Source organism: Naegleria fowleri (genome assembly GCF_008403515.1).
Source record: "Naegleria fowleri strain ATCC 30894 chromosome Unknown tig70, whole genome shotgun sequence".
NCBI lineage: Eukaryota > Heterolobosea > Eutetramitea > Acrasida > Naegleriidae > Naegleria > Naegleria fowleri.
In genome coordinates, this window is record NW_025408002.1 from 112,711 (window position 1) to 134,475 (window position 21,765).

General features: G+C 36.4%; 10 protein-coding genes across 10 annotated transcripts; 3 read left to right on the forward strand and 7 right to left on the reverse strand.

Moving 5' to 3' along the window:
- Positions 1 to 260: 260 nt before the first annotated feature.
- On the forward strand, positions 261 to 1,505 carry FDP41_009529 (uncharacterized protein; the record flags this gene model as incomplete). Its single annotated transcript, XM_044713497.1, has 1 exon — positions 261 to 1,505. The coding sequence occupies one exon, from the start codon at positions 261 to 263 to the stop codon at positions 1,503 to 1,505; it is 1,245 nt and encodes a 414-aa protein (XP_044556936.1).
- A 308-nt stretch (positions 1,506 to 1,813) lies between these two features.
- On the forward strand, positions 1,814 to 3,998 carry FDP41_009530 (uncharacterized protein; the record flags this gene model as incomplete). Its single annotated transcript, XM_044713499.1, has 2 exons — positions 1,814 to 1,964; positions 2,026 to 3,998. 2 exons carry the CDS (start codon positions 1,814 to 1,816, stop codon positions 3,996 to 3,998), a joined length of 2,124 nt encoding a protein of 707 aa, XP_044556937.1.
- Positions 3,999 to 4,717: 719 nt separating this feature from the next.
- On the reverse strand, positions 4,718 to 5,167 carry FDP41_009531 (uncharacterized protein; the record flags this gene model as incomplete). The annotated part of the gene is made up of 1 exon (XM_044713500.1): positions 4,718 to 5,167. One exon carries the CDS (start codon positions 5,165 to 5,167, stop codon positions 4,718 to 4,720), a length of 450 nt encoding a protein of 149 aa, XP_044556938.1.
- Positions 5,168 to 6,301: 1,134 nt separating this feature from the next.
- On the reverse strand, positions 6,302 to 7,093 carry FDP41_009532 (uncharacterized protein; the record flags this gene model as incomplete). Its single annotated transcript, XM_044713501.1, has 1 exon — positions 6,302 to 7,093. The coding sequence occupies one exon, from the start codon at positions 7,091 to 7,093 to the stop codon at positions 6,302 to 6,304; it is 792 nt and encodes a 263-aa protein (XP_044556939.1).
- Positions 7,094 to 7,593: 500 nt separating this feature from the next.
- On the reverse strand, positions 7,594 to 8,625 carry FDP41_009533 (uncharacterized protein; the record flags this gene model as incomplete). The annotated part of the gene is made up of 1 exon (XM_044713502.1): positions 7,594 to 8,625. One exon carries the CDS (start codon positions 8,623 to 8,625, stop codon positions 7,594 to 7,596), a length of 1,032 nt encoding a protein of 343 aa, XP_044556940.1.
- A 1,115-nt stretch (positions 8,626 to 9,740) lies between these two features.
- On the forward strand, positions 9,741 to 11,555 carry FDP41_009534 (uncharacterized protein; the record flags this gene model as incomplete). Its single annotated transcript, XM_044713503.1, has 1 exon — positions 9,741 to 11,555. One exon carries the CDS (start codon positions 9,741 to 9,743, stop codon positions 11,553 to 11,555), a length of 1,815 nt encoding a protein of 604 aa, XP_044556941.1.
- A 116-nt stretch (positions 11,556 to 11,671) lies between these two features.
- Positions 11,672 to 13,985, reverse strand: FDP41_009535 (uncharacterized protein; the record flags this gene model as incomplete). Its single annotated transcript, XM_044713504.1, has 2 exons — positions 11,672 to 13,060; positions 13,185 to 13,985. The coding sequence occupies 2 exons, from the start codon at positions 13,983 to 13,985 to the stop codon at positions 11,672 to 11,674; spliced, it is 2,190 nt and encodes a 729-aa protein (XP_044556942.1).
- Positions 13,986 to 14,514: 529 nt separating this feature from the next.
- Positions 14,515 to 15,762, reverse strand: FDP41_009536 (uncharacterized protein; the record flags this gene model as incomplete). Its single annotated transcript, XM_044713505.1, has 4 exons — positions 14,515 to 14,788; positions 14,870 to 14,899; positions 15,160 to 15,592; positions 15,729 to 15,762. The coding sequence occupies 4 exons, from the start codon at positions 15,760 to 15,762 to the stop codon at positions 14,515 to 14,517; spliced, it is 771 nt and encodes a 256-aa protein (XP_044556943.1).
- Positions 15,763 to 15,923: 161 nt separating this feature from the next.
- On the reverse strand, positions 15,924 to 16,616 carry FDP41_009537 (uncharacterized protein; the record flags this gene model as incomplete). The annotated part of the gene is made up of 1 exon (XM_044713506.1): positions 15,924 to 16,616. One exon carries the CDS (start codon positions 16,614 to 16,616, stop codon positions 15,924 to 15,926), a length of 693 nt encoding a protein of 230 aa, XP_044556944.1.
- Positions 16,617 to 16,686: 70 nt separating this feature from the next.
- On the reverse strand, positions 16,687 to 21,765 carry FDP41_009538 (uncharacterized protein; the record flags this gene model as incomplete). The annotated part of the gene is made up of 1 exon (XM_044713507.1): positions 16,687 to 21,765. The coding sequence occupies one exon, from the start codon at positions 21,763 to 21,765 to the stop codon at positions 16,687 to 16,689; it is 5,079 nt and encodes a 1,692-aa protein (XP_044556945.1).

Below are 21,765 nucleotides of genomic sequence, written 5' to 3' on the forward strand. Positions count from 1 at the left end.
ACGTGACACTAGAGAACAAGTATGTCGATGCCATGTCGATACGCAACCACTTGTGTTACATTTTTCTTTCTCGCAAATTGTATTTCCTCAATAAAAAAACAATTCATAAAGATACATACTCTCTCTCACTCGCTCTCGCTTGATTCGACATTACTGTACAGGAAACAATTGTTGTTGTGACACATCATTAAATGATTCTCCAAAACGGTTCACGAAAACGAACAACTAATCTTCTCTAAGAATAATCAACTCATGAAAAAATGATACAACTTGCAACAACAACCGAATCTTTGAATACTTTCAAGATTTCCGATTATTTGGACGTTACAAATAATAACAATACTACTACAAATAAGAACGACAAGATAACAAATGAGAACAATAGATCTTTTAAATTTTCTTTCGAAAGATGGTTCGGAACGAATACTTTAAATCAACCCTCTACGACGACTCAACGAATTTATACCAGACATCAATATTATGCAAATGGAATTGAAAAGTTGGAGGAAATTCAAGCAGTGATGATTGTTCTGCATGGCTATGGAGAACATTGTACTTGCAAAACTGTGCAGAAAATTTCTGGAATTATGAATATGGAAAATATTGTGGTTTATTCGTTCAATTGTAGGCTCTTTAATAAGTGTATTCGTGTGACCATCACCGAAGAGGACAGTCATGAAAAGATTGAGGATATTCGAATGAATATTAATTTCGAACAAGCTTTAATGGATATTGCTTCAGCCATTGAAGATGTCTCTATTTGTTTTCCTGCTTTTAAATTTCCAAACTTGAAAATTCTTCTATTGGGTTACAGTATTGGAGCCACTTTGGGGATGCAATTTCTCACGACGACTTCACTATTTGACAAAATTCCAGACAAGAGGTTGAATGGATTGATTTTGATCTCACCATTTATCTATCATGGTTTGGAAGATGAGAAATCTCAAACTCTTGAAAAAACTTCAGAATGGACTCAACCTTCAGAAACATGGTCTTCTTATTTCTTGAAAAAAGCAAGTTATTGGATTCCCAATTATCAAATGCTTCATTTTGAGAAGGAAAAGATTAAGAAGGACTTTTCTAAGGATTCTGAGTTATTAGAAATGCTTGAAAACGATCCAGTGATCCGAGAAAATGCATCCTTCCACTCAGTATCGCCTTCATCATACCATTTACTTCCACCATGCACTGCAATTTTTGCTCAACAAACATTAGAGGCCATGAAAGAAATTGAGAAAGTCCTTTCAGAGAAGATTGTGTCACTTTCCAGAAAGAGTAATAATTTGAGAGTTCTCTTTCTGCATGGAATCAATGATGCATTATCTCCTGTAGTGAATAGCAGCATCAAGTGGCATCAAGCATTGAATCAACAAGCAGAATTCAACAACATTTCTTCTCAATTGATTCTATACGAGAATCGAAAGCATTACTTTTTGCTGGACCGAGAGAGTGAGCAAGTGTTTAATGACATGGTTCAATTCATCAAATCTCATTGTTTGAACTAAAATGGTTCACACGTCCTCTAATGAACAAATGAAGTCAACAAGAGACACCTGCTTCGAGCAACTTTGATCCAAATAAGGCAAAAAGTAATACCTTTCAAATTTCATCTCTCTCGCTCAAATGCTGTATTAGATCGTTTGTGAATACCGCGATATATATTACAAGAGATAATGAAAAGACCACATCTGGTTGTGTCATCTTTAATTATTTCATTTGAAAAAAGAAATCAGAAAACTGTTGAGTTTTTAAACTCATCAAAAGAAGAAGAAGCGTCATTATTATTATTGACTCATTCACCTCCTATCAAAAAATGTTTATCTCTCAAATTCCTCCCCCAACATTTTCGCAAAACATTCCATTCAACACAAATGAGGTCCATCACGATGAACATGTTGTGACTTTTGAGAATGTTTTTCTAAATGCAGCATCAAGACAAGTTCTCAAAGATTACTTGACAGAAGGTATGCGTCAAGAATATTTATATGATTGCATTTACATCTCAACACGAACCACAATTGTTAGATATGCACTCACCAGAGATTATTCAATTCTTGGAAAGTGTGGAAGCTCTCAGTCAAGCATCTTCACTTCAAGAAGTCCTCTCCAATGCCTTGACCATGATAAAGATATTTGTGACTCCATGTGCAATTCAAGAAATTAATATCGGTGCCGCCGAAAGAAATGCTCTTATTGAAAATTTCAATCGATTCTTGTCACAACATACAGACACCTTTCAAAGTCTTCAAGAACTCACGCCCTCGCTACTGTTCGACTTTCTTTCCATCTTTGAGGAGGCGAGAATTACAGTCACTTCAGAACTTAAACAAGACATCTTTCCTCGTTTTGTGAGATCTAAACGATTTTTGGACTTTTTGGACGGATTGCCTCCACAAAAGGAATGGGCAAGTGATCTTTCCAGAATTAATACCTCACGTTCATTGGCTACCCTGTTCACAAACCCTGTGAGTTATGAATATTATTGGAGAAATTATCAAGCTGATTGTTCGAATCAATTTATCACTGTAGAGGATTTGAAATTTGTTCATTCATTGACACTTGACAGCAGTTGGTGGAAACTATTGAAAGAAGGAAATAAGAAAAAGAAGGAATACTATACAAGCTTTGTCTCTCAAGATGCTCATCAAATCATCAAACCAGGATCCACTGAAGAACGAGATGCCAATCCACAAAAACTATTCAAATGTTCTGGTGTGATTGGTTACTCTGTGGAAGAATTGCTCTTTACCTTAAGCAGTCCTTATCTGATGATGACATTTGACAATCCTTTGAGTGTCATTGAACAATTAGATTACCTCAATCCATATGACGTGATTTGTTCCACAACTTCTCAACCTTTGAATACGAGTAGTAATGATACCACAGATCGTTTCTCACACCGTCAAGAACCAACAGTCTCGAATGTATCGATGGATAGTTTTGACATGTTGTCATTTTCCGAGCATTTCAATGATGAACATTTTCCAACCACAATTTGTACAGAAACGTATCCTTTCGGTTGGCCCATTACGAATCGAGATTTTGTCGTGTCACAAACCATCGTATATGAAGCCAAGTCACAACGTTACATACTTGTCAAGAAATCTATCAGCCATCCACTCTTTCCAAAACGAAGAGGTACCATTCGTGCCTTTACGGTTGGTGGATGGAGTATTCAACGAGTGACAGAAAAACAAACTCGTTTCTGTTTTGTTAGCTACACAGATATGGATATGAATGATGTAGTTTTCTTGAGACTATGTAAAAAGAGAGGAAAGAAACTCTTTGATGGATTGAACGACATTTTAACCAGAAATGCCAGAAATGGATTTCCACGTCCAATGTATTCGTGTGGATTATTGAATACTTTGAGTGACTTTATAGATCATTTCAATTTACCAAAGACTGTTCTCCAAGAGAATGGTGTTGAATTTTTGAAATTACAATGTCCCTCTTCAGCTTTGCATGGTGGTCATGGCAACTTGGAATGTCAAGCCAGAAACAAGTTTAAGAGCTTTGAAATTGAGGATTCACTGGTTCGACTTGTTTATATATCTCGATATGATCCAAACAAACTTGACAGTTCAGAACTCTCCAAAATTGCTCAAGTATCGATCAAAAATAATTCTGAAAAGCATATTTCTGGTTTGTTGCTGTGTTGTGAAGGAGTATTTTGTCAAGTACTTGAGGGAGAGCCCGAAGTTGTTCATTCTTTAATGCATGACAAGATTGTCAAAGATCCTCGCCATTATGGAATTGTCATTGTTAGGGAAGAGAATGGTGTGAAGGAATATGAAAGATTCTACTCTGGTTGGGCAATGAATACTGTGGATTTAATTCATTGTGACAATTATTTAGCTCAATTTGTAAGAAGGATCATTGAGACAGCTTCCAAGCTTGAATGTTTTCAACAGAATCGATTTGACATGAGCGAGCAAGAAGTGATGGAAATTATTTGCCAAAGTATGAAGAAGATTCACAAGTCGTCCCAATTCTAAATCATTGAAACACTCTGGTTTAAATATGATATTAAGGCATCATTGAGTTTCATTGTGACAACGAGTATATATGAGAACCTTGAATGTTCTTCGTTTTTAATTTTTTTTTGGATTTAGCCGAAGAAATCTGACATCCATGGATCAATAACGAGTGGATAATAATTAACAAAATATGAAAGTACAACAAGAGACTTCGAATGTCAAAAAATTTTCTGTTGTTGCTATCAAGTGAATAATTACATCTTTGTTGGTGGGTTGTGAAGGACCTGTCAGAATTCATTCCACAAAACGACAATATGGAGCAACGGCCAATCAACACAATGGATTCCCAACTCAACCCATCATCGTGTTGGCATGTTGTAATCAATGTCACCATGTATAGTATTGACTTTTCTGATAAGGCGCAATCACGCTGAGCATTCCAAGTCATGTGATCCTCACGAAGAACATAAAGTCATTAGTTGAAATATTTCACTTGACACATCATTCAAAAAAATAATTCTCAACTTTCCACAAAAACATCTGCAGCAGAACTCATGATGGCTACTACAATCAATGACCCTGCTCTTGTGGCTTCTCCTTCCACTTCTATGAACCACAACAACTCTAATCCACAACTCTTGATGAATTTTCAACCACAGCCAATGAATACTTATGATATGGAACAGAGTTGAATTCCAAAAGAACCAATATGTTTGTGAGATCCATACAATTATGTTTCAACGGAGACTCATTGTCATACCCAAATAAGCATCATGATAACAATGGTGCATTCTTGATTGATATAATTCATCACTGTACTTCAAAACAAAACCATTGCATTTAAGAGCTTCCATCACAATTTCCGGATCTTGTTTCACTTCATCACTTGCATAATTCAATGCATATCCATTGTTCATCACTGCCTCTAACATGAATTCCTTATCAGATACAATATGAACATGTTTCGATGACACAATGGAAAGACTGTTCAGTTTGATTGCTTGTAAGATAAATTCCTTGTCATTTGAAATTTCTTCTGGCACATAATCGAGAACAAGATTACATCCACTCTTAACAATTTCCAACAAGAATTGGTTGTCACACAAAAGATCTTGCGAAGCATAACACAATGAGTTTTGTGATTGTTTGACGGATTCTAAAACAACTGCTTTATCACCTTTCATCATTTCGCGAGTATACCAGAGAGATTCACCTGATTGCCTAACAGCTGCCAATACTACCTCTCTGTCGTTTCTCAATTCTTCCGATGAATATTCAAGAGCATGACCAGCTTGTCTGACCTCTTTGTCATTCTGACACTCCTCAGAGGCGCATTGAAGAGAATATCCAAGTTTACGGACAGCATTTAACACAACTTGTCTTTCTTCAGTTCATAAGACACACATCCCAATGCAAAGCCATTCTGCTGAACAGCAAGTAAGGCAATTTCTCGATCATTCTTCAAATCAGCACAAATGCAAGTGCATTTCCATCATATTTAACTGCTTTCAAAACAACATCTCGCTCATCCAATAATATGTTATTGATTTATAGCAACAAATTCTATCCTAAATTTGATGTAATTCAAATACTTAGCCCAAATGGAAGAGTTGTTTTGGAAAGAAAAAATGATTTTTGTGCTTCGGGTGCTTGTTTAAAAATGCGTACTGGTGAACTATTATTTATCAATCCTCATTTGGAGTTGAATCGAGAAGGATTGGATTTTAATTTTATTAGGACAATAGAAGTCTTTCAATAATGAACTCTTTGTTTATTATTCAAGACAATATCATGCTATAATCAAGACCTACTTCTATTTGCAAGTATTCACAAAAGATTGAAGACTTTTCTCTAAGAGTCAAATACTCATCTCCTTCCATATCTTCATATTTTTTTACCTTGACGTATAGCCTTATTAATTGCACGAAGTCGAACAGTTTATCCTTAAACCTGGTAGCCAATAGTCTCAAGTTTTTTTTTGAAAGCTTGAACTTACTAATAATATTCCAAATGTCCATCCATTGTTGTTGGCATTATATATTGAAATGCAATCGTTATCTTGTTTCACAACTTCAACAAGAATTGTTTGTCAAATCAGTATTTAATGGATCTTATTGTACAGAAAGAATTTGGCTTGATGGAACACAATAGAGGAAGGTTGATGAAAGTGTGTGTAATTCAAATTTTATTTACAATTTTTCCTTCCATAAGTTTTACAAGAAGTGTGGTTTGACTTGGAGTCAACAATGAAATCTATAATACAAGGGAGAGAATACAATAGTAGTAGAATGATTTGTCATCATTTCACTAAGAGACTAGAATTATTTTCGTTTCTTCAATTCATTCTTTATCACATCCACTACTTCTTCTAAAGGAGTGTCATTTCCACTTCGATACACCACTCTTCCTTCACTATCAATGACAAACTTTTCAAAATCCTCAACAATTGTCTTGATATTCCCATAATTTGCGAGAAAGTTGAACACCTCATTGTTGATATAAGATCCTTCTTCATTCATGATGGTTTTTAAAATGGTGAAAGAAGGACAAGACGATGATGAGGTTTCAGAAGAAATTTCTGTCGAATGATTTTCTTTTGAGGAAGTTGACAAAAATTGCTTCAAGGGACTGTTGTCACTTGTGACCGATAATTTTGAAGACACAGAACTAGTGCTTCTTGGAATGACAATTAATTCAAAATCACCACCATTCATCATTGAGTGTCCACGTCGTTTCAATTCGGCCAATTCTCTCAAAAAGTTTTTATATTGAGGATGATTGGTATTCACAATGGCCACAAGTGAAACTTTTCCTTTCATTTTCGAGAAATCAATCTTCTTGTTATTGAGATCTCTCGAAACAAAGTTGTAAAAAGTAATAGATGTGTAATTTCTATTTTGGGATGATGTGAGGTTTTGAAAAGTGGAATTTGTGGCCATCAAGATGGTCGTCATCATGGATGAGATTCTGTTTGTGTTGGTGATGGAATTGTGCAGCAAGGAGGAAAGAGCAAAACAAGAATAAGAAGAAGCAAAACATTCTCTTCTTGTTTTCAATACACTGCCACCACGAATGGCCGTGATGGATGACTTGAATACTGCTGCTGAACGCATGGTTTCTGAATGAATAAATTTTGAATTTGGAACGAATGGAATGCTCTCCACTTGGAGGAAGTTTCGAAAGTCGATGATGTTGTCGTAGTGTTGTTTTTTTCAATTTGAATGAGATTCTTTTGCATCATTCGATGGATTTGGGCATTTGATAAAAGTGATATTTCGCTCTAAAATAATGTTCCGAGACCAGCAAATGCAACCTCAATGAAAATTTTCCGTGTCTCCCATGATATTTCCGTGTTTCTCTCACCACACGTAATACTGGGTTGTCCGGTGGCGTGAGATGGTGATTTACGTGCATTTTCGCGTTTTATTTTTGTTCGTAAATTGATTGATGGAATATTGAGCAGTGACAGCACAATTCTAACCAACCCTCAAATTGTCCTAAATTGCGCCTCATTTACCACACAAGAATTCAACCACTCGGAATATCATTAATCAAACAACACAACAACATGTCGGGAATGACTACATTAACCTCATACATAACCTTCAAAGGTTTATTGTTGAGAATATTCCTTCAAAATTTGCTTAATGAAAGATTCCAAATTGTCAGCATTGATTGGAGATGGCTTTTGAGCAACAACTGCTGGTTTTTGATCAACAACAACTGCTGGCTTGTTTTCAACTTTTGGAGTAGTAGCAACAGGCTTTTGAGCAACAACTGGCTTCTTGTTCTTCAATTGCTTCTTCAATTGACTCTTCAAAGTCTTCTTCTTTTGTTGCTTCTTTTGAGCCAATCCCTTTTTCACAAATTCTCTAAGGAAAATCTGCTTCAAGAGTTTCTTCAACTTTCTCTTCAATTGTTGTCTGAGGATTTCCTTAGAAATTTCTCTCTTGGTCACACCAAAGAGTGGCTTGGAAGAAACTCTTCTTCTTGGGAAGAATCTTCTAAATTTTCTTTGTGGGAATCTTCTTCGTGGAAAACGTCTTCGTGGGAATCTTCTTTGTGGGAAACGTCTTGCTCTTCGTCCTCTTCTTTGTGGGAATCTTCTTGCGAATCTTCTAGCATGAAATCTTCTCAAAGCTCTTCTCTTAGCAGCTCTTCGTTGCAACTTTCTCAATAAGGTACGAACAATTCGGACAGCACGAGCGAACTTTCTTGAAGTCTTCAACTTGGAAACAATTTGAATGGCTTCATCCTTCTTTCCTTGCTTGACCAATCGACGCAAATAACGAACAATCTTGGACAATCTTCGCAAGTAGGAGATGGCAGTTCTACGATCGAGTTGCTTTCTACGGATGGAAGTGGACTTGATCAAACCGAGTTCTTTCATTCTTCTCAACAAGGATTTCAAGTACTTGGTTGGGTTTCTTCTTCTTCTTCTGGAATCTCTTCTTCTTGGTCTTCTTTCATCTCTGTTTCTTCTTTCAGCGACAGATTGTAAGAATTTTTCCAAGAGTTGTTGTTTATCGGCTTCGGTCATCATGGCCTCTGTGTTGGTTTGTTCGGTGGCCACTTCTTGTGCGCTGACAAAGACAGCGGCGAAGAAAAGAACAGCAAGGAGTGCTGCAAAGATGAATTTCTTCATGGCGTTGTATGTGTATTTTTTAGCGGATGGTTTTCTTCAAATTTGACAGCTGACACTTGAAAAAGCAATGCGTGATTATGATATTATAATCGAAGACATTTTTAAAAATGTGGGATTGCAATGATGGTTATGATTTGTTCGCTCTTCAGAGTAGTACACTAATAAACATTCTCGTTCGGAGAACAAATCGCCAATAGATCATTAGGTTGTTGTTTGTCCATTCTCCTGTTTCAGAGGATGAAAAGCTCAACACGTAAGTGGAAGATTATGCGGAAGTGAGAAGCCTACTAATGTTAAAATTTATGAGTCGGCGTCAACTTTGTTTTTATTGACGAGTGTCATACCCAAATAAAAAACTGGATATTATTGGATTATTTGTATTCAATATTAATTGAGGAACTTACTGAAGAGATACTGGAATGAGAGAATGGGGGCAAGACTGAGCCAGAGTTGCAGGATAAGTTAGGTTTGCAAAGTGATTCTAAAGGTTTGTGTGATTCCATGCAATCCAATAACATCATGCACTTTAATGTCATTGTTGTCATGCCTAAATAAGCATCATGATAACAATGGTGCATTCTTGATTGATATAATTCATCACTGTACTTCAAAACAAAACCATTGCATTTAAGAGCTTCCATCACAATTTCCGGATCTTGTTTCACTTCATCACTTGCATAATTCAATGCATATCCATTGTTTATCACTGCCTCTAACATGAATTCCTTATCAGATACAATATGAACATGTTTCGATGACACAATGGAAAGACTGTTCAGTTTGATTGCTTGTAAGATAAATTCCTTGTCATTTGAAATTTCTTCTGGCACGCGTTTAAGAATGGCATGTTGTCCACACTTCACCAAATGAAAAATAATGCCATCTGATAAAGAAGAGAATAAATCATTCTTCACTAGTTTTGTATTCCGGGAGGAGTGGTGAACAATCTAATTTCGACTTTTTTTGGAGCCATAAATTCTTCCACTATCCCATTCATATCATCACCACCGTTGATCATTCTTCTGTTTCATTCATGTTGTTTGATTTGAAAATTGGGTTAACAGGTGAATCACCAAAGAGTTCTTGCAAACATTCGAACATTATTATGAAAAAAAATGAAGAAAGAGGACTTTTCTCCCGTTCTGAAGAAAAAGAAACAATTTCATCCTTCTGAAGTGGATGACCATCTCGCATTGGAAAACAAATCTGAAACAATAACTTCTCCCAAAGAATCCGAGCATAGGTCCATTCTTCTTGCTTCTGATACTTTAATATGGATCGGATCTTACTTGGATGTTCTTGATATCATCAGATCCATGTCCCGAGTTTGTAAATTTTGGAATGATGTGTGTTGGGGCGACGCATTATGGAAGGGATTATTTCAGAGAGAATTGGGAGAGGTGGATTGGTTTATGGACAAGTTGAATAAGAATTTACAGAATGCCAAGTACGATGATGATCTACCTCGCCCGATAACGTACAAGATATGTCCCATGAAATCATTTCGTTCATTATGGAATAAGGACAAAGATTGTTCCAATAGCGATAAGTTGTCGTACAAGATCATTACAGAGGATCATCCACATTTCATTGATTATGAACATAGGCCTGGATATGATACAGATAGCGACGAGGAGGAAGAGAGGATCAGTAAGAGTAGCACTTTGAAAAGAAAGAATCCAAAGAAAGAGACAAAGAACAGTTTTGCCAAAAAACGAACGGAACCTCAACAGGTGGTTGAAATGCTTTCTCTTGGAATGGTTCAACAAGTTCTTGAAGACTGCTTTGGAGAAGATAGATTTTGGATGAGTTTGTTTAAATTGGTAGTTTCCATGATACCACTTCAGAATTACAAGATGATGACTGAAAAACAAATCATTCAACCTCTTCAAAATGTCGAATCAGTTCCAAAGGATTCAGGTGTTAGGGAAATTGATGATTATGATAGCAACAAAGACAATGACGAAGAAGAGGAGGACGAACAGGAATCATCACAACTTTCATCACCCAATGAATTCTTTCAGAAGGATCATGTGTTTAAGGGACACCATGATGAGGAATCATGGCATAACCTCATTTCAAAAAATTACTGTTACTTTACAGTTCTGTTAAATGAAATGGTGACTCGTATTGAGTCAAGTGAAGTGGAACATGCTTCTCTTTTCAGAAAAGCGTTATATTTGGATATTAAGACTCACAAACTTGCTGTAATTTTGAGCATTTTCGACAGACATGGATTGATATTGAGATATTTTGGTCGTGATCATGACACTACACAGAATTATTTGACCAAAATCGATGACCAACTCGCAATTCATGTTCAAAACGTTATCAATTATAATCATTTCCAGAAAAAACTTCCAGCTCTTCCAAGAACACCCTATATTGCGGAATGTGATCAGATGTGTGTTGGTGTTAAATCATGCTACCATCTCATAACAGTCTTGAAATTCTGTTTTTATGTATTGTGTGAGAAAGAGGACTTTATTTATCAGCCAAACTTAGGTTTGAAACAACAGGAGAAAGATACCGCATTGATGATGAAGGATCAACAATCAGTTCTGCAAAATAACATTTATGATGATCAGTTAATTGACACTAAATTACCGCTGGAAAAGAATGTTGCCGTTGGACCTCTTACACAAGATGCATTCATGCCATTCTGTAAATATTTATTGATGGACAGACCTGTATTTGACCGCTATTCATATGGAGTGTCTCGTGTTTCGGTGAAAATGGATGGACAACGACAAGTGGCTCATTTCGCATCAGGTAAGCCAGGATGGTGTTGCGGATTTTGGAATGCCAATTTTTATTGGTATCACACTGCAAGATTTGAAACTTTGCTCGGAATGGAATGTGACGAGAATGCACATTCTATTTTGAGAGTGGAGCAAGACCAATCTAATATTTTACACAATTTATGTTGAAGTACTTAACGAGTGTTGAATATTGTTTTGGAATGATTTATCAAAACGATTTTCATATTAACATCATTGATAAACAGGTGTTGATAATATATTTATTTACATTGTTCATCTCCATATTATTGCGAAATCTCATATTTCATGCTTCTCAAAATTCGTTGATCGTTGAAATATTGAACGACATAAATCATGAAGAGCACTATTGTGGTAATGCAAAGGAAGGAAAAGATTCCAATGCTCGTGACAAGGTAGGGATTCAATTTCTTTCCACTCACATCTGATTCTATCACCAAATCATACATGGATTCAGTGTCGACAGTGTTAATCAAAAGAATGGTGATACGTCGAGTTCTATTTCTGAACAATTCATTCATATCGAGAGATTTTTCATTCACATCTTCCAAATCATGAAATGGGAATTGTTGTCTCATTTGCTCAATATTCGATTCATCAATTTGTGAATTTTCGACAAAAGTTTCATTACTCGTTTTGGCATAAATGTGCAGTTTTCCAAGTTTTGAAGTTTTGGTGAGTTTCACATGAATATCAAAGAGTCCATTCGACAACTCGCTGTATGGTAATGTTAAGTGATACAAATGGATGGTATTTCCAAATATAATATTACTTCGATAGGTAGCTTCCTTTCCAAATGTAATGTCATGTTTAGCTGTGGAACAATCTTGCTCATAGAAACCTGGTGAGCATTGACAAGTGGCAGGAACTGTTGCAACATTGCATTGGCCATGGCCACTACATAAGTTCGGACATTGTGTCAACAACGTGTCACTGGTCATGCTATTTTGTGGAGTGGTAATTGATGAACCTGTACACATTCCACCACCCGTTGCATTATACGCAATACTATACGAACAAAATGATTTGTTGTCTAAAAATCGTCTCACCATCTCAATAGACGCTTGTGGAATATCATGAGGTGAAATATGTCCCGAATTATACAACACTACTTGTGTCAGGTTGTCGTATTTTCTGAAAATTCCGATGGCTTTTTGTGGATCATTTGCATTCGAATTGGTCAAATAAATTGGATAATGTGGTTCATAGTTGAAATTAAATCTTCCATACCAATCCATATATCTAAAATATTCATTGGTACCATAAACTGGACATCTCAAATCAAACTGTCCATTATAGATTAAAATTTTGTATTTGGAGAGAAGTGGAACAAGTTGTGGCAAATAACTTTGTTGAAAATCACCTCTGAATTTATCCCAAATTTCAGTACTGCATTGTTCATAGTTGTAAGTGGTCACAAGAGTGGCATCCACGCCGAGAAGTACTTTTTTAACATCATCTCGTTTCAAATAGGTTTCTAATTGTGCCAAGGCACTGTATGTTCCAAAAAGTCTGTAATCATAAACATTGACACCACCTGCATTTCGTAACATTTCATTGAGAGCTGATTGACAGGCACCACTATTTCCTGTTTTTTTGTACATTTGTTGTTCGACAAATTCATGACATAGGTGTTGTTTCGAATTGACTCGAACCTGGTTAAAGATGTGTTTGAAATTCGTGTAACATTAAACAACAAATTCGTCATGATCATGTCACCAATATAAAGGTCAGATATTAATAACACTCAAAACGTCACACACTCATTCGAATACTTACTAATCCCGTATAATCACTCAATCCCACAATATATGCCAATTCTCCATAAGTTCTCTCCTGAATATCAGGTGCAATCCAAGCATTTCCCATCGCAATTCCTTGCAACGGAATGGTCACTTCACTTGGTTTTTTCTTTTCATTGTATTGTGCAATTGCATTCGCCAATCCAATCACATACTTTCCTCCATAAGATTCACCAAATAAATACAATGGACTGTTCACATATTGTGGAAATTGATTATAAAATTGCTGCATGGCAAAGAGTAAAAATTGAGAACCAACATTCATGGCATTATCTGGAGATTTCGAAGCAGGAAAACTATATCCAGCGCCACTCGGATTATCAATCAACAGAACATGATAATATTGACAATATGAATACATGGTATGATCGACCAAGGATGGTTGTTTCGTCGAAGGATCATTCGAAGGTTTGAATCGAAGTGGACCAATTTCCATAAACAATCCAATCATACTACTACATCCAGGACCACCATTGAGCCACAACAGCAATGGAACATTCGGATCAATCTTTGAAGATCCCAATTTTGGAATCAATAAATAATAAAGTTGAGCATCATTCGGAGTGGTGATGAAACCACTTTGAGCAGGAATGGAAGGAGAAGAAGGAGCGAGAGGAAGAGTTGCCAAATCGATGGATTTAGAAGTGATACTTGCTGCTTGTATGAGAAAGGAAGAGGCTAGTGCTGTGATGATGAGGAATGATGAGAATAATAAATGTAATGATGATGGGATGGAAATTTGTTGTGTCGAAAGGATGGAAAAATCGAGTCGGAACATGGAACAGAAATTTTGAAAGAGGTGAAAGTTTGAGTCAGGATGAGGTGAGGTGGGTTGTAGTTGGTGGACAAGAAGAACAGGATGAAGGTCAGCAACAGCACACCCAGTTAAAGCATTATTTTTTTTGGAGTTTTTAAAAGTGTCAGTTGTCATTTCATATTGAGGATTCAATTAGAGGTCACATTTCTTACCATTTTGCTGATTCTGCGTTTAATCAATTAAAACAAAACAAAGGGTTATGCTGTCGAAATTGATATCCTGAATTTTCTCATTTGAATTCTATTGATTATTCAAAAAAGGAAATTAAGATGAAACTTGTTCAAGAAAGTTGACGTTTAATTGAATTTGCAAGTGATGAACTTAAGAATGATCGAGATTTTGTTTTGCACACAGTCAACCTAATGGCTACTCACTTGATTATGCTTCTGAAGATTTGAAGAACAATCGAGAAATTGTTTTGGCTGCTTTCAAAAATGATGTTCTGAATGAAGTGAAGGGCATGAATTTTGTTCAAATTTGAGAAAATTTTTTATAAATTGACTTTCAGCAACGTTCGAATTTTCTTCTTTAAGCCGAACATTGAAATTCCATAACAATCTCGAAAAGCATCTTCAGAAAATAAAACATAACAAAATCCCCACATTACAAACGAGAGAATATATCCTCCAATTCGATGTTTGAACATTCGTGAGAATAATGTGTCCCAATAGACATTGCTTGAACTCATATAAGCAATTTCTGTAATGACTTCATAGAAGAGATAGGCAGTTCCAGGAATTAAATAAAGTAAAATATCGAGTGAACTGATCAATGATGATAAATTCAGGTGGGAATGGAATATTATTCAACATTAAATGTCACATTTCAAATAATAAAATTCTTACCTTAAATTTGAAAAAGTTAATGTTTCGATTCTTTTTCAGCATGAAATAAATTTTCAAAGAGTGTGACAAGATAATTGACCAAGAAATGATGAGAGTGATAAAAGTAACTGGAACTGAACTCACTCGAATGTATTGACTCAACACATAGGCACTAAATGCTGTAATCAAACAAGCAATAATAAATCCAGCATTTAACAAGAGCACAATAAATACCACAATTTTGAACAATTATGAACATCGAATTGATGAATTTGGAATTCCCTTAAAAATATCATTAGCATTCTACTTACAAGGCGTGAATGGATATAGTTGCGTTTTGGTGTTTCAATGTTAACAACAATTCCATAAATGTACCTGACAGAGGAATTAAACCTGTGCAAAGGAAGGATAAGGAAGCAAGTAAAGCAGCTACATTCATATGCACACTCGTTCCATATTCATTATGTGCCACACAAAACACCAATGCATTCAAAATTAAACAAAAACATGACAGGTGACAACATATCGCTGCTAAGAGTTTTGAGTCAAAGAATATTCGAATGTAATTCATTAATATCTCCTTGACAGTGCTCCAAACGGATTCCGAGTTTTTAGGAGGAAAAACTTGTTGATGAACGATTGAAGAAGGTGTTGGAGGACTATTTTGAGTTTCCAAAATTGTTAATTGATGAACTGTTGGAGAATGATTGTTAATTTCTTTGAGATAATGATCATTGTGTTTTCCTTTGTGAATGATTAGCAAAGAGTTAGTAATTCGAACCTGTTCTTGGAGCTTTTTGAAAATCTTTACAAAAATTGGAATTCCAATCAAGAGAAATATGACAGCAAGGTGAAGGGAATAGAGAAGTACCTCAATTACTTTGAGAAACAAGTGTTTGCTGAGAGGAATCCATGTTGTGACATATACTCCTTTACAGTGATCAAAGGACAATGAAAAAGGTACGTCATAATTGTCTGAACAAAACGCCAATTGTGTACGATTGTAAAAAGTTAATTCAATTTTTCCATATTTGTAAAGTAAGGTCTTTCCAAAGAGAATATCAAGTGTTTGAATTTATGTATATTCACTCAATGAAGCGATCATTGGAAGTGTTTGAGTATGGAATATTTCAAAATATGGATTGGATTGATTACAAAATAAAAAGAAGTTGAATGCATTCACCAATTCTTGTAAATTCAAAACGTTATTTGACGAAACTGAATACTTGTTGGTAAATCCTTTTGTATAGAATGTTCGTTGGATTGAATAGTTTCTTTGTTGATCCATCATTAGAGTTTCCAAATATGGAATGAAGAGCGCTTTCATCAGAGTGGCGTTATTGAAATGAGGAAAGAGCTGAAGTGTTTGAGCGAACAACTCTCTTGAATTGAGAATGTATTGACAATAAGATGTTTGTTGCGAGAGAGTCACGTCCACAATCGTGTAGGTATAATCAAAGATTTTGATTCCTTCAATGGCCGTATCATTAAATTGTGTGTTGAACACCGCATCACAATGATACAACTCATAATTTTGAATCATATCTTGTGTGTAATTGAAGAGAGAAGTAGTGGCGGAACTATTGTTGAGTCCGTAGAAAGAGGAAGCAATTTGTCGTGTTCGGTTCAGAAGGGGACAATTTCGAGTGGTGAATGGTGTGGGCAAGTCTTGTGTTGTCCATGCGCAAGTGTTGCTGGTGGATATGATCATAACCACCAAAAGAAGCGAAAATGTCAGCACTGTGGATTCTTGTGGTACAAATGGCATGATGTCGTTTTATTTGTTTTGAATGGAGTTGAGCCATACCATTCTGAGCGACATGGACAAGGTCAGTTCTTCACTGTCGCTTGAATAAGTCCTCACTTTCTTTGCGATAAGATCTGTCCAACTCACTCCTAATGCCCATTAAGAGATTGGCAACGGCTCCTGTCATGCCTGCAAGAGGTGACAACACAACATGAGGCAACGACCACATATTTCCTGTTCTTGGTATAGCAATAACCGCAAGTTTTGCATTTTCAAAACCAGTTGACAGATCTTTGTATGCTTTTTGAATAGCGTCGTTAATGTTGTTGGGAAGGTCGTCGTCAAGACAAGAGGCTGTTGTGCTTGGTTGTTGAGGAGCATCATCATCCAAATAATCATAATTAACGTTTCTGAGTCCAGTGTTTGTTTTTACATATTCATCAGCGGAGGATACAACATAATTCACACCACTTGCAGCATTAGCACTCAGTTGCACTGTTCCAACAGATAAGTTTGTCACAAAGGATACCACGCCTCGTCTCAGGCCACGTAAAATTTGACCATCCGTTTGATAGGATTGAACTGGCAATACAATCAAATCTGCCATACCTGTTCCAATACTATACATGGATTTCAGTGGCATTATTCCTAACAGCATTCTGAAAACGTCACTGGTATTAATAGATCCAAGAATTAAGTTGGTAGATCTCGAGATGATCTCTTCGATACCACTGACTCCATTAAGCTGGATGGCCTTAATGCAAACTTCAGACCCTGTTATTGGTACCAAATTCACCATTTGCACAATGGACCGATACGAAGTAATTCCACTTTCCTTTACAGTGTCAAGATGGACTCGAACTGGCTGATAGTCAATCTTTAGATTGATTGGGCTAATGCGGAAATGTTGGAAATAGGTTGGAGATGACCTTGGCGAATTTTCAACATCAGTGTTGGTCTCACTTGAGTTATTAACACTCGTGTTATCACTGCTGCTATCGTTGGTGGTTCCCTTTGTGAAAAAGTCCACAAGAAATTCCACCGTTGTCTGATGTAAGTTAAGCCTAATAGGAAGTATGTCAATATCGATTCTCACTTCAGTCTCGTTCATACTTGGAACGACAGGTTGTTGCCAAATAACTTCATACACGAGATCAAACATGCTGCTTCCAGTCTCTCTTGGATTTTGAATAGATTCCCAATACTTTAGCATCTTGTTTCGATTGGACATTTTAAGCTTATCAATAATTTCAATGTCCATGATGGAAACATTCAGTCTTGAAACGTAAGTGGACATTGGATTCTTTGGGAAAGTATCCAGTTGCAAATAAATATCATTGAATACAAATTGAACTAATTTACATGAGTCTCTCGTGCTAGTGATTATATCCTCTCCGAATAAATAACTTGATGCATCAGAGCTTTGACTCTCCGAAAGACTTTTTCCTGTCGATTGCTTTTCCTCCCAATCACTTCCACCATATAAATGGCAAACAATATTTACCTCCTTCACAACCAATTCAAAGGTTGGAGTTGGATAATCGTTCGGTAGAATGGTACTCTTTTTGACATCTTCCTGAGTGACTTTTGGAAAATATTCTCTCTGAATGAATGAGCTGAGCAAAGTTCCCTTCATGGAATCGGATGGCTTAATAAAGGTACTTCCAGAGCCAGTGTGGTAAACACTTGTCACAAGAAGTTCATCATCGTCTTGTCTTCTACTTGTTGACATGTAAGAGGTAGATGATCCTGGTTGGATGGTAGGATTTGGGGGTTGTTGGTTCTTTTGTGTATCGTCACCAGTCAAATAACCGAAATTGACCCATGAAGACAATGAAGAAATGTAGCTCTGAATGGTGCCAGACTCTACTTGCTTGTTGCTTCCACTTGTTGATCTGTGCTCAGTCTTGGTTGAATCCTTTGGACTAACATTGCTACTTCCGATCAGGGCACTTGGATTGGATTGTTTTCCAACAGGTAGACCCTCTGTGACCGCTGTTGACTTTCGGGTTGTAACTGACGCAAATTGGTGATCATTAATTCCCTCAAGTATATTTCCAGTATGTGAAATCACTATGGTATCTTCTCTTACGTTATTTGTTGTAGTAGATGAGGCATAATTAATAGTAGGAAGAGTGTCCTTTCCAGATTCCAAACTAGGGTACAATACATGTTGTTTTGATGTAGAAGAGTCTGACGCACTTGTACTGTTAGGAGGTTCAGCTTCTGGTTCATTTTGGGAGCTTTTTGGGAATTGTTTGGCAATTTCTCTCACGACTTCGATCATAGTCTTGAGTGAGTCATTACAAAACTCAATCATGATAGTTCCCTTGGATATTTCTACCTTTGTCAGAGGTTCTTTTTGTTTCTGAATTTCTCTTTCCTTCTCTGTCATGATAATGCTAGTGACGATCTTTGATTTGAAAATGCTCTTATTGTTCTCTGGACTACAAACGAGCATACTTTGGCCTAAAAATGTCTCTGTGTTTGTTGGTTTTTTGAATAGCTTAATTTGTAAGGAGTTTAAGCTTGCAATTTGAACAAATCGCAAATATTTCAAGTCATTAATGAAGCCAAAGTCGCTCCTTGGAAGACGCTTATTTTTAACCTCCTCGTGAATGTAATCTAAAACATCTGCGCTGAAATTGTTGTTCAATAGCAAAGAAACACCTTCAATATTGATGGTGAATATCGTTTCTCTACTTGAAGCAGGTAGATTAAGAGCTGTCTTAAATCCAATCTTATCGACAGCCAAAATTGCTCTAGCAGTGCATGGAGTTGGTGGCTTGTAATCCACAATACAATCATGCAAGGCTAAATTTAACGACAGTGACAGGGCAAGATTCGATTTCTCTTCGTTGCTTGCAAAAAACTCTGACAAGAAATTTTTCCAATCATTCTCCGGGCTCGTTGTTAAGAGAGAGCTCAAATAGAGTCCGCAAAAATATAATTTTGCTCTACTGGATATACTTCTGGTGGGATCTTTTGAAATTTCAGTGATTACAGAAATACTAGAACAATATTTGTTTGATCTAAAACTCTTGACAATCTTGTCATCTCGTCGTATAATGTTGGTTCTTTGGTGGTTATGAACGTCATACAAGTTGATGTACTCATTTGAAATGAAAGTTTTGATCAAAGTACATGGATGATTGTTGGATATCCAGTCTGAGAATATCACTACTAGGGCGTTCAACTTTTTCAAATTGAAAGCCAAACTTCTATTTGCTTCTGGATCCGAAAGTCTAATCACAAGATCATGAATTGAGAATTTCATGGCAAATGATGGGCTAGGACTTGAATAGAGAATATCTCTCGAAAGTTTTTGGCTTTCTTGTTGTTCTTCTTTTTTCTGCCCTAAAAAACTAGAAAATGCTTGTGACAACGAGGAAAAAAATGAAGCCAAACGATCGAATTGGTCCTTTGTTAGCTCAATAACGCAATCTCCACCTCCCTTATTTTCGGAAATATCTACTATTAGAGATATGTTGGCTTGCTTCAAAACTTTTCCGCCAAGAATTGTGTCCTCAATCGCATCTACAGAAAATTCAATATCATCGTGTTCATCCTTTTCTGAAAATTGTTTGTCACTCGGAATGGGTGCATCCTCTAGTGTCGTCTCATCAGCAAAATCCTCACTTGATGAGTCCAGAGAGGAATGTTCGAAATATTCTTCGTCATAAGAATTTTCTTGATATTTAGGTGGACTGTAAGGCACATTACTATAGTACATTCTATTTTCGGAATATCTATGTGAACTCGAATCATCGGTCGAGGCTTGTTTCAAGGTTAATAAGATATCCATAGGTCTTAATTTTATAATATCATGAACATCCTTGCTCTTTAAAAGATATAGATTAGTTTCTCCAAAGCTGATAGGCAGTACCGTTTCCGTTTTATCGCTCTGCACTCTCTCGTTAGCATTCAAATCAACCTCATTCTCATTGGTATAATACAACTTTCCGTGCTCGTTGAAGTGCGCCTTAATTTTGATTTCTTGACATTCGAGGCGAACTTTGTCCTCTCTGAACTGATGTTTTGTCTGCAAGTCGTTTGTTAACTCTTTTGGAAGAACCATATCAAGCATGATGACAGAAGTTGTAATCTCAAACGCTGTCTTATGCGGTACTGCAATATGAGATTCTTCTTCGAGATTTTCCAAGAAGGCCTTTTCAAAGTCAAATTCTGAATGGTGTTTGGCTTGTTTCTCTGCCATTGATCTTGAAAACATGGTTATTTTGGAGACTAACTTCTGTGAGACTTGGCTTAGGCGTTGAATAAAACCAGGGTCTAAGGTTACCTGTAACGGATTTTTGATCATTAAAGTGTGTTTCAAACAATTATCTCTCTTCATAAAATGATAACCATAATTAATTTGGGGTTCAATTTCATCTGTCGAATTACTTTTAGATTTTTTCAAAAATTCTAAAATCCTCAACTCCGAATACTTGTAGCTACTGCCTAGTATGTCATAGCATAGTCTTTCAGAAAGTTGAACGTCTCCAATGGCGAGTGTTAGTGTCGTGTCATGTTTTTGCTGCTTATTTCCATAGTCAAGTGTGGAAAATGTATCGTTTGTGTTGCCATTTCCACTCAAAAATGACAGAGTGCAAGACAATCCATTGGAAAGTTTGAGAGATATATGGCCAATGCCAGGTATGACAGGTCCGTTTTTGTCAGAGTTCTTGAAGAAGTTTCTCCACATACTACCTAAATTTGCCTCCTGATATAATATATTAAAAGTTGCTGCTTTGAGAGTTATTGATATGTTACAACTGATGGTAGGAACATTGGATCCAACAAAGGGCGGCGATTCAGGTTTAGTGACCTTAATTGTTGGCATGTTTAACAATTTGTTATTAATGGGTTGATTGCCGTTTTTGCTCGGAGTTTTATGGAGAGGGCTAGTCTTCTTCTTAACAGGGGATGTTGCTGAGGGAAGCTCTTCTGTTTCAGAGTCTTCGTCGTCGGTTGAAAATTCCACAAAAGCACCTACATCTATTGGCTTCTCCTCATTATCCTCACCATCATCAAATTCTTGAAATTCTAAATTCTCCATTTCTGACTCATGAACCTCAACATGCTGATTCATCAATTGTTGTGCCATACTTTCACTCATTTTCTTTGTAATTGGAACATCTATACTTTGTGTCATAAAGTCTGCCTCCAT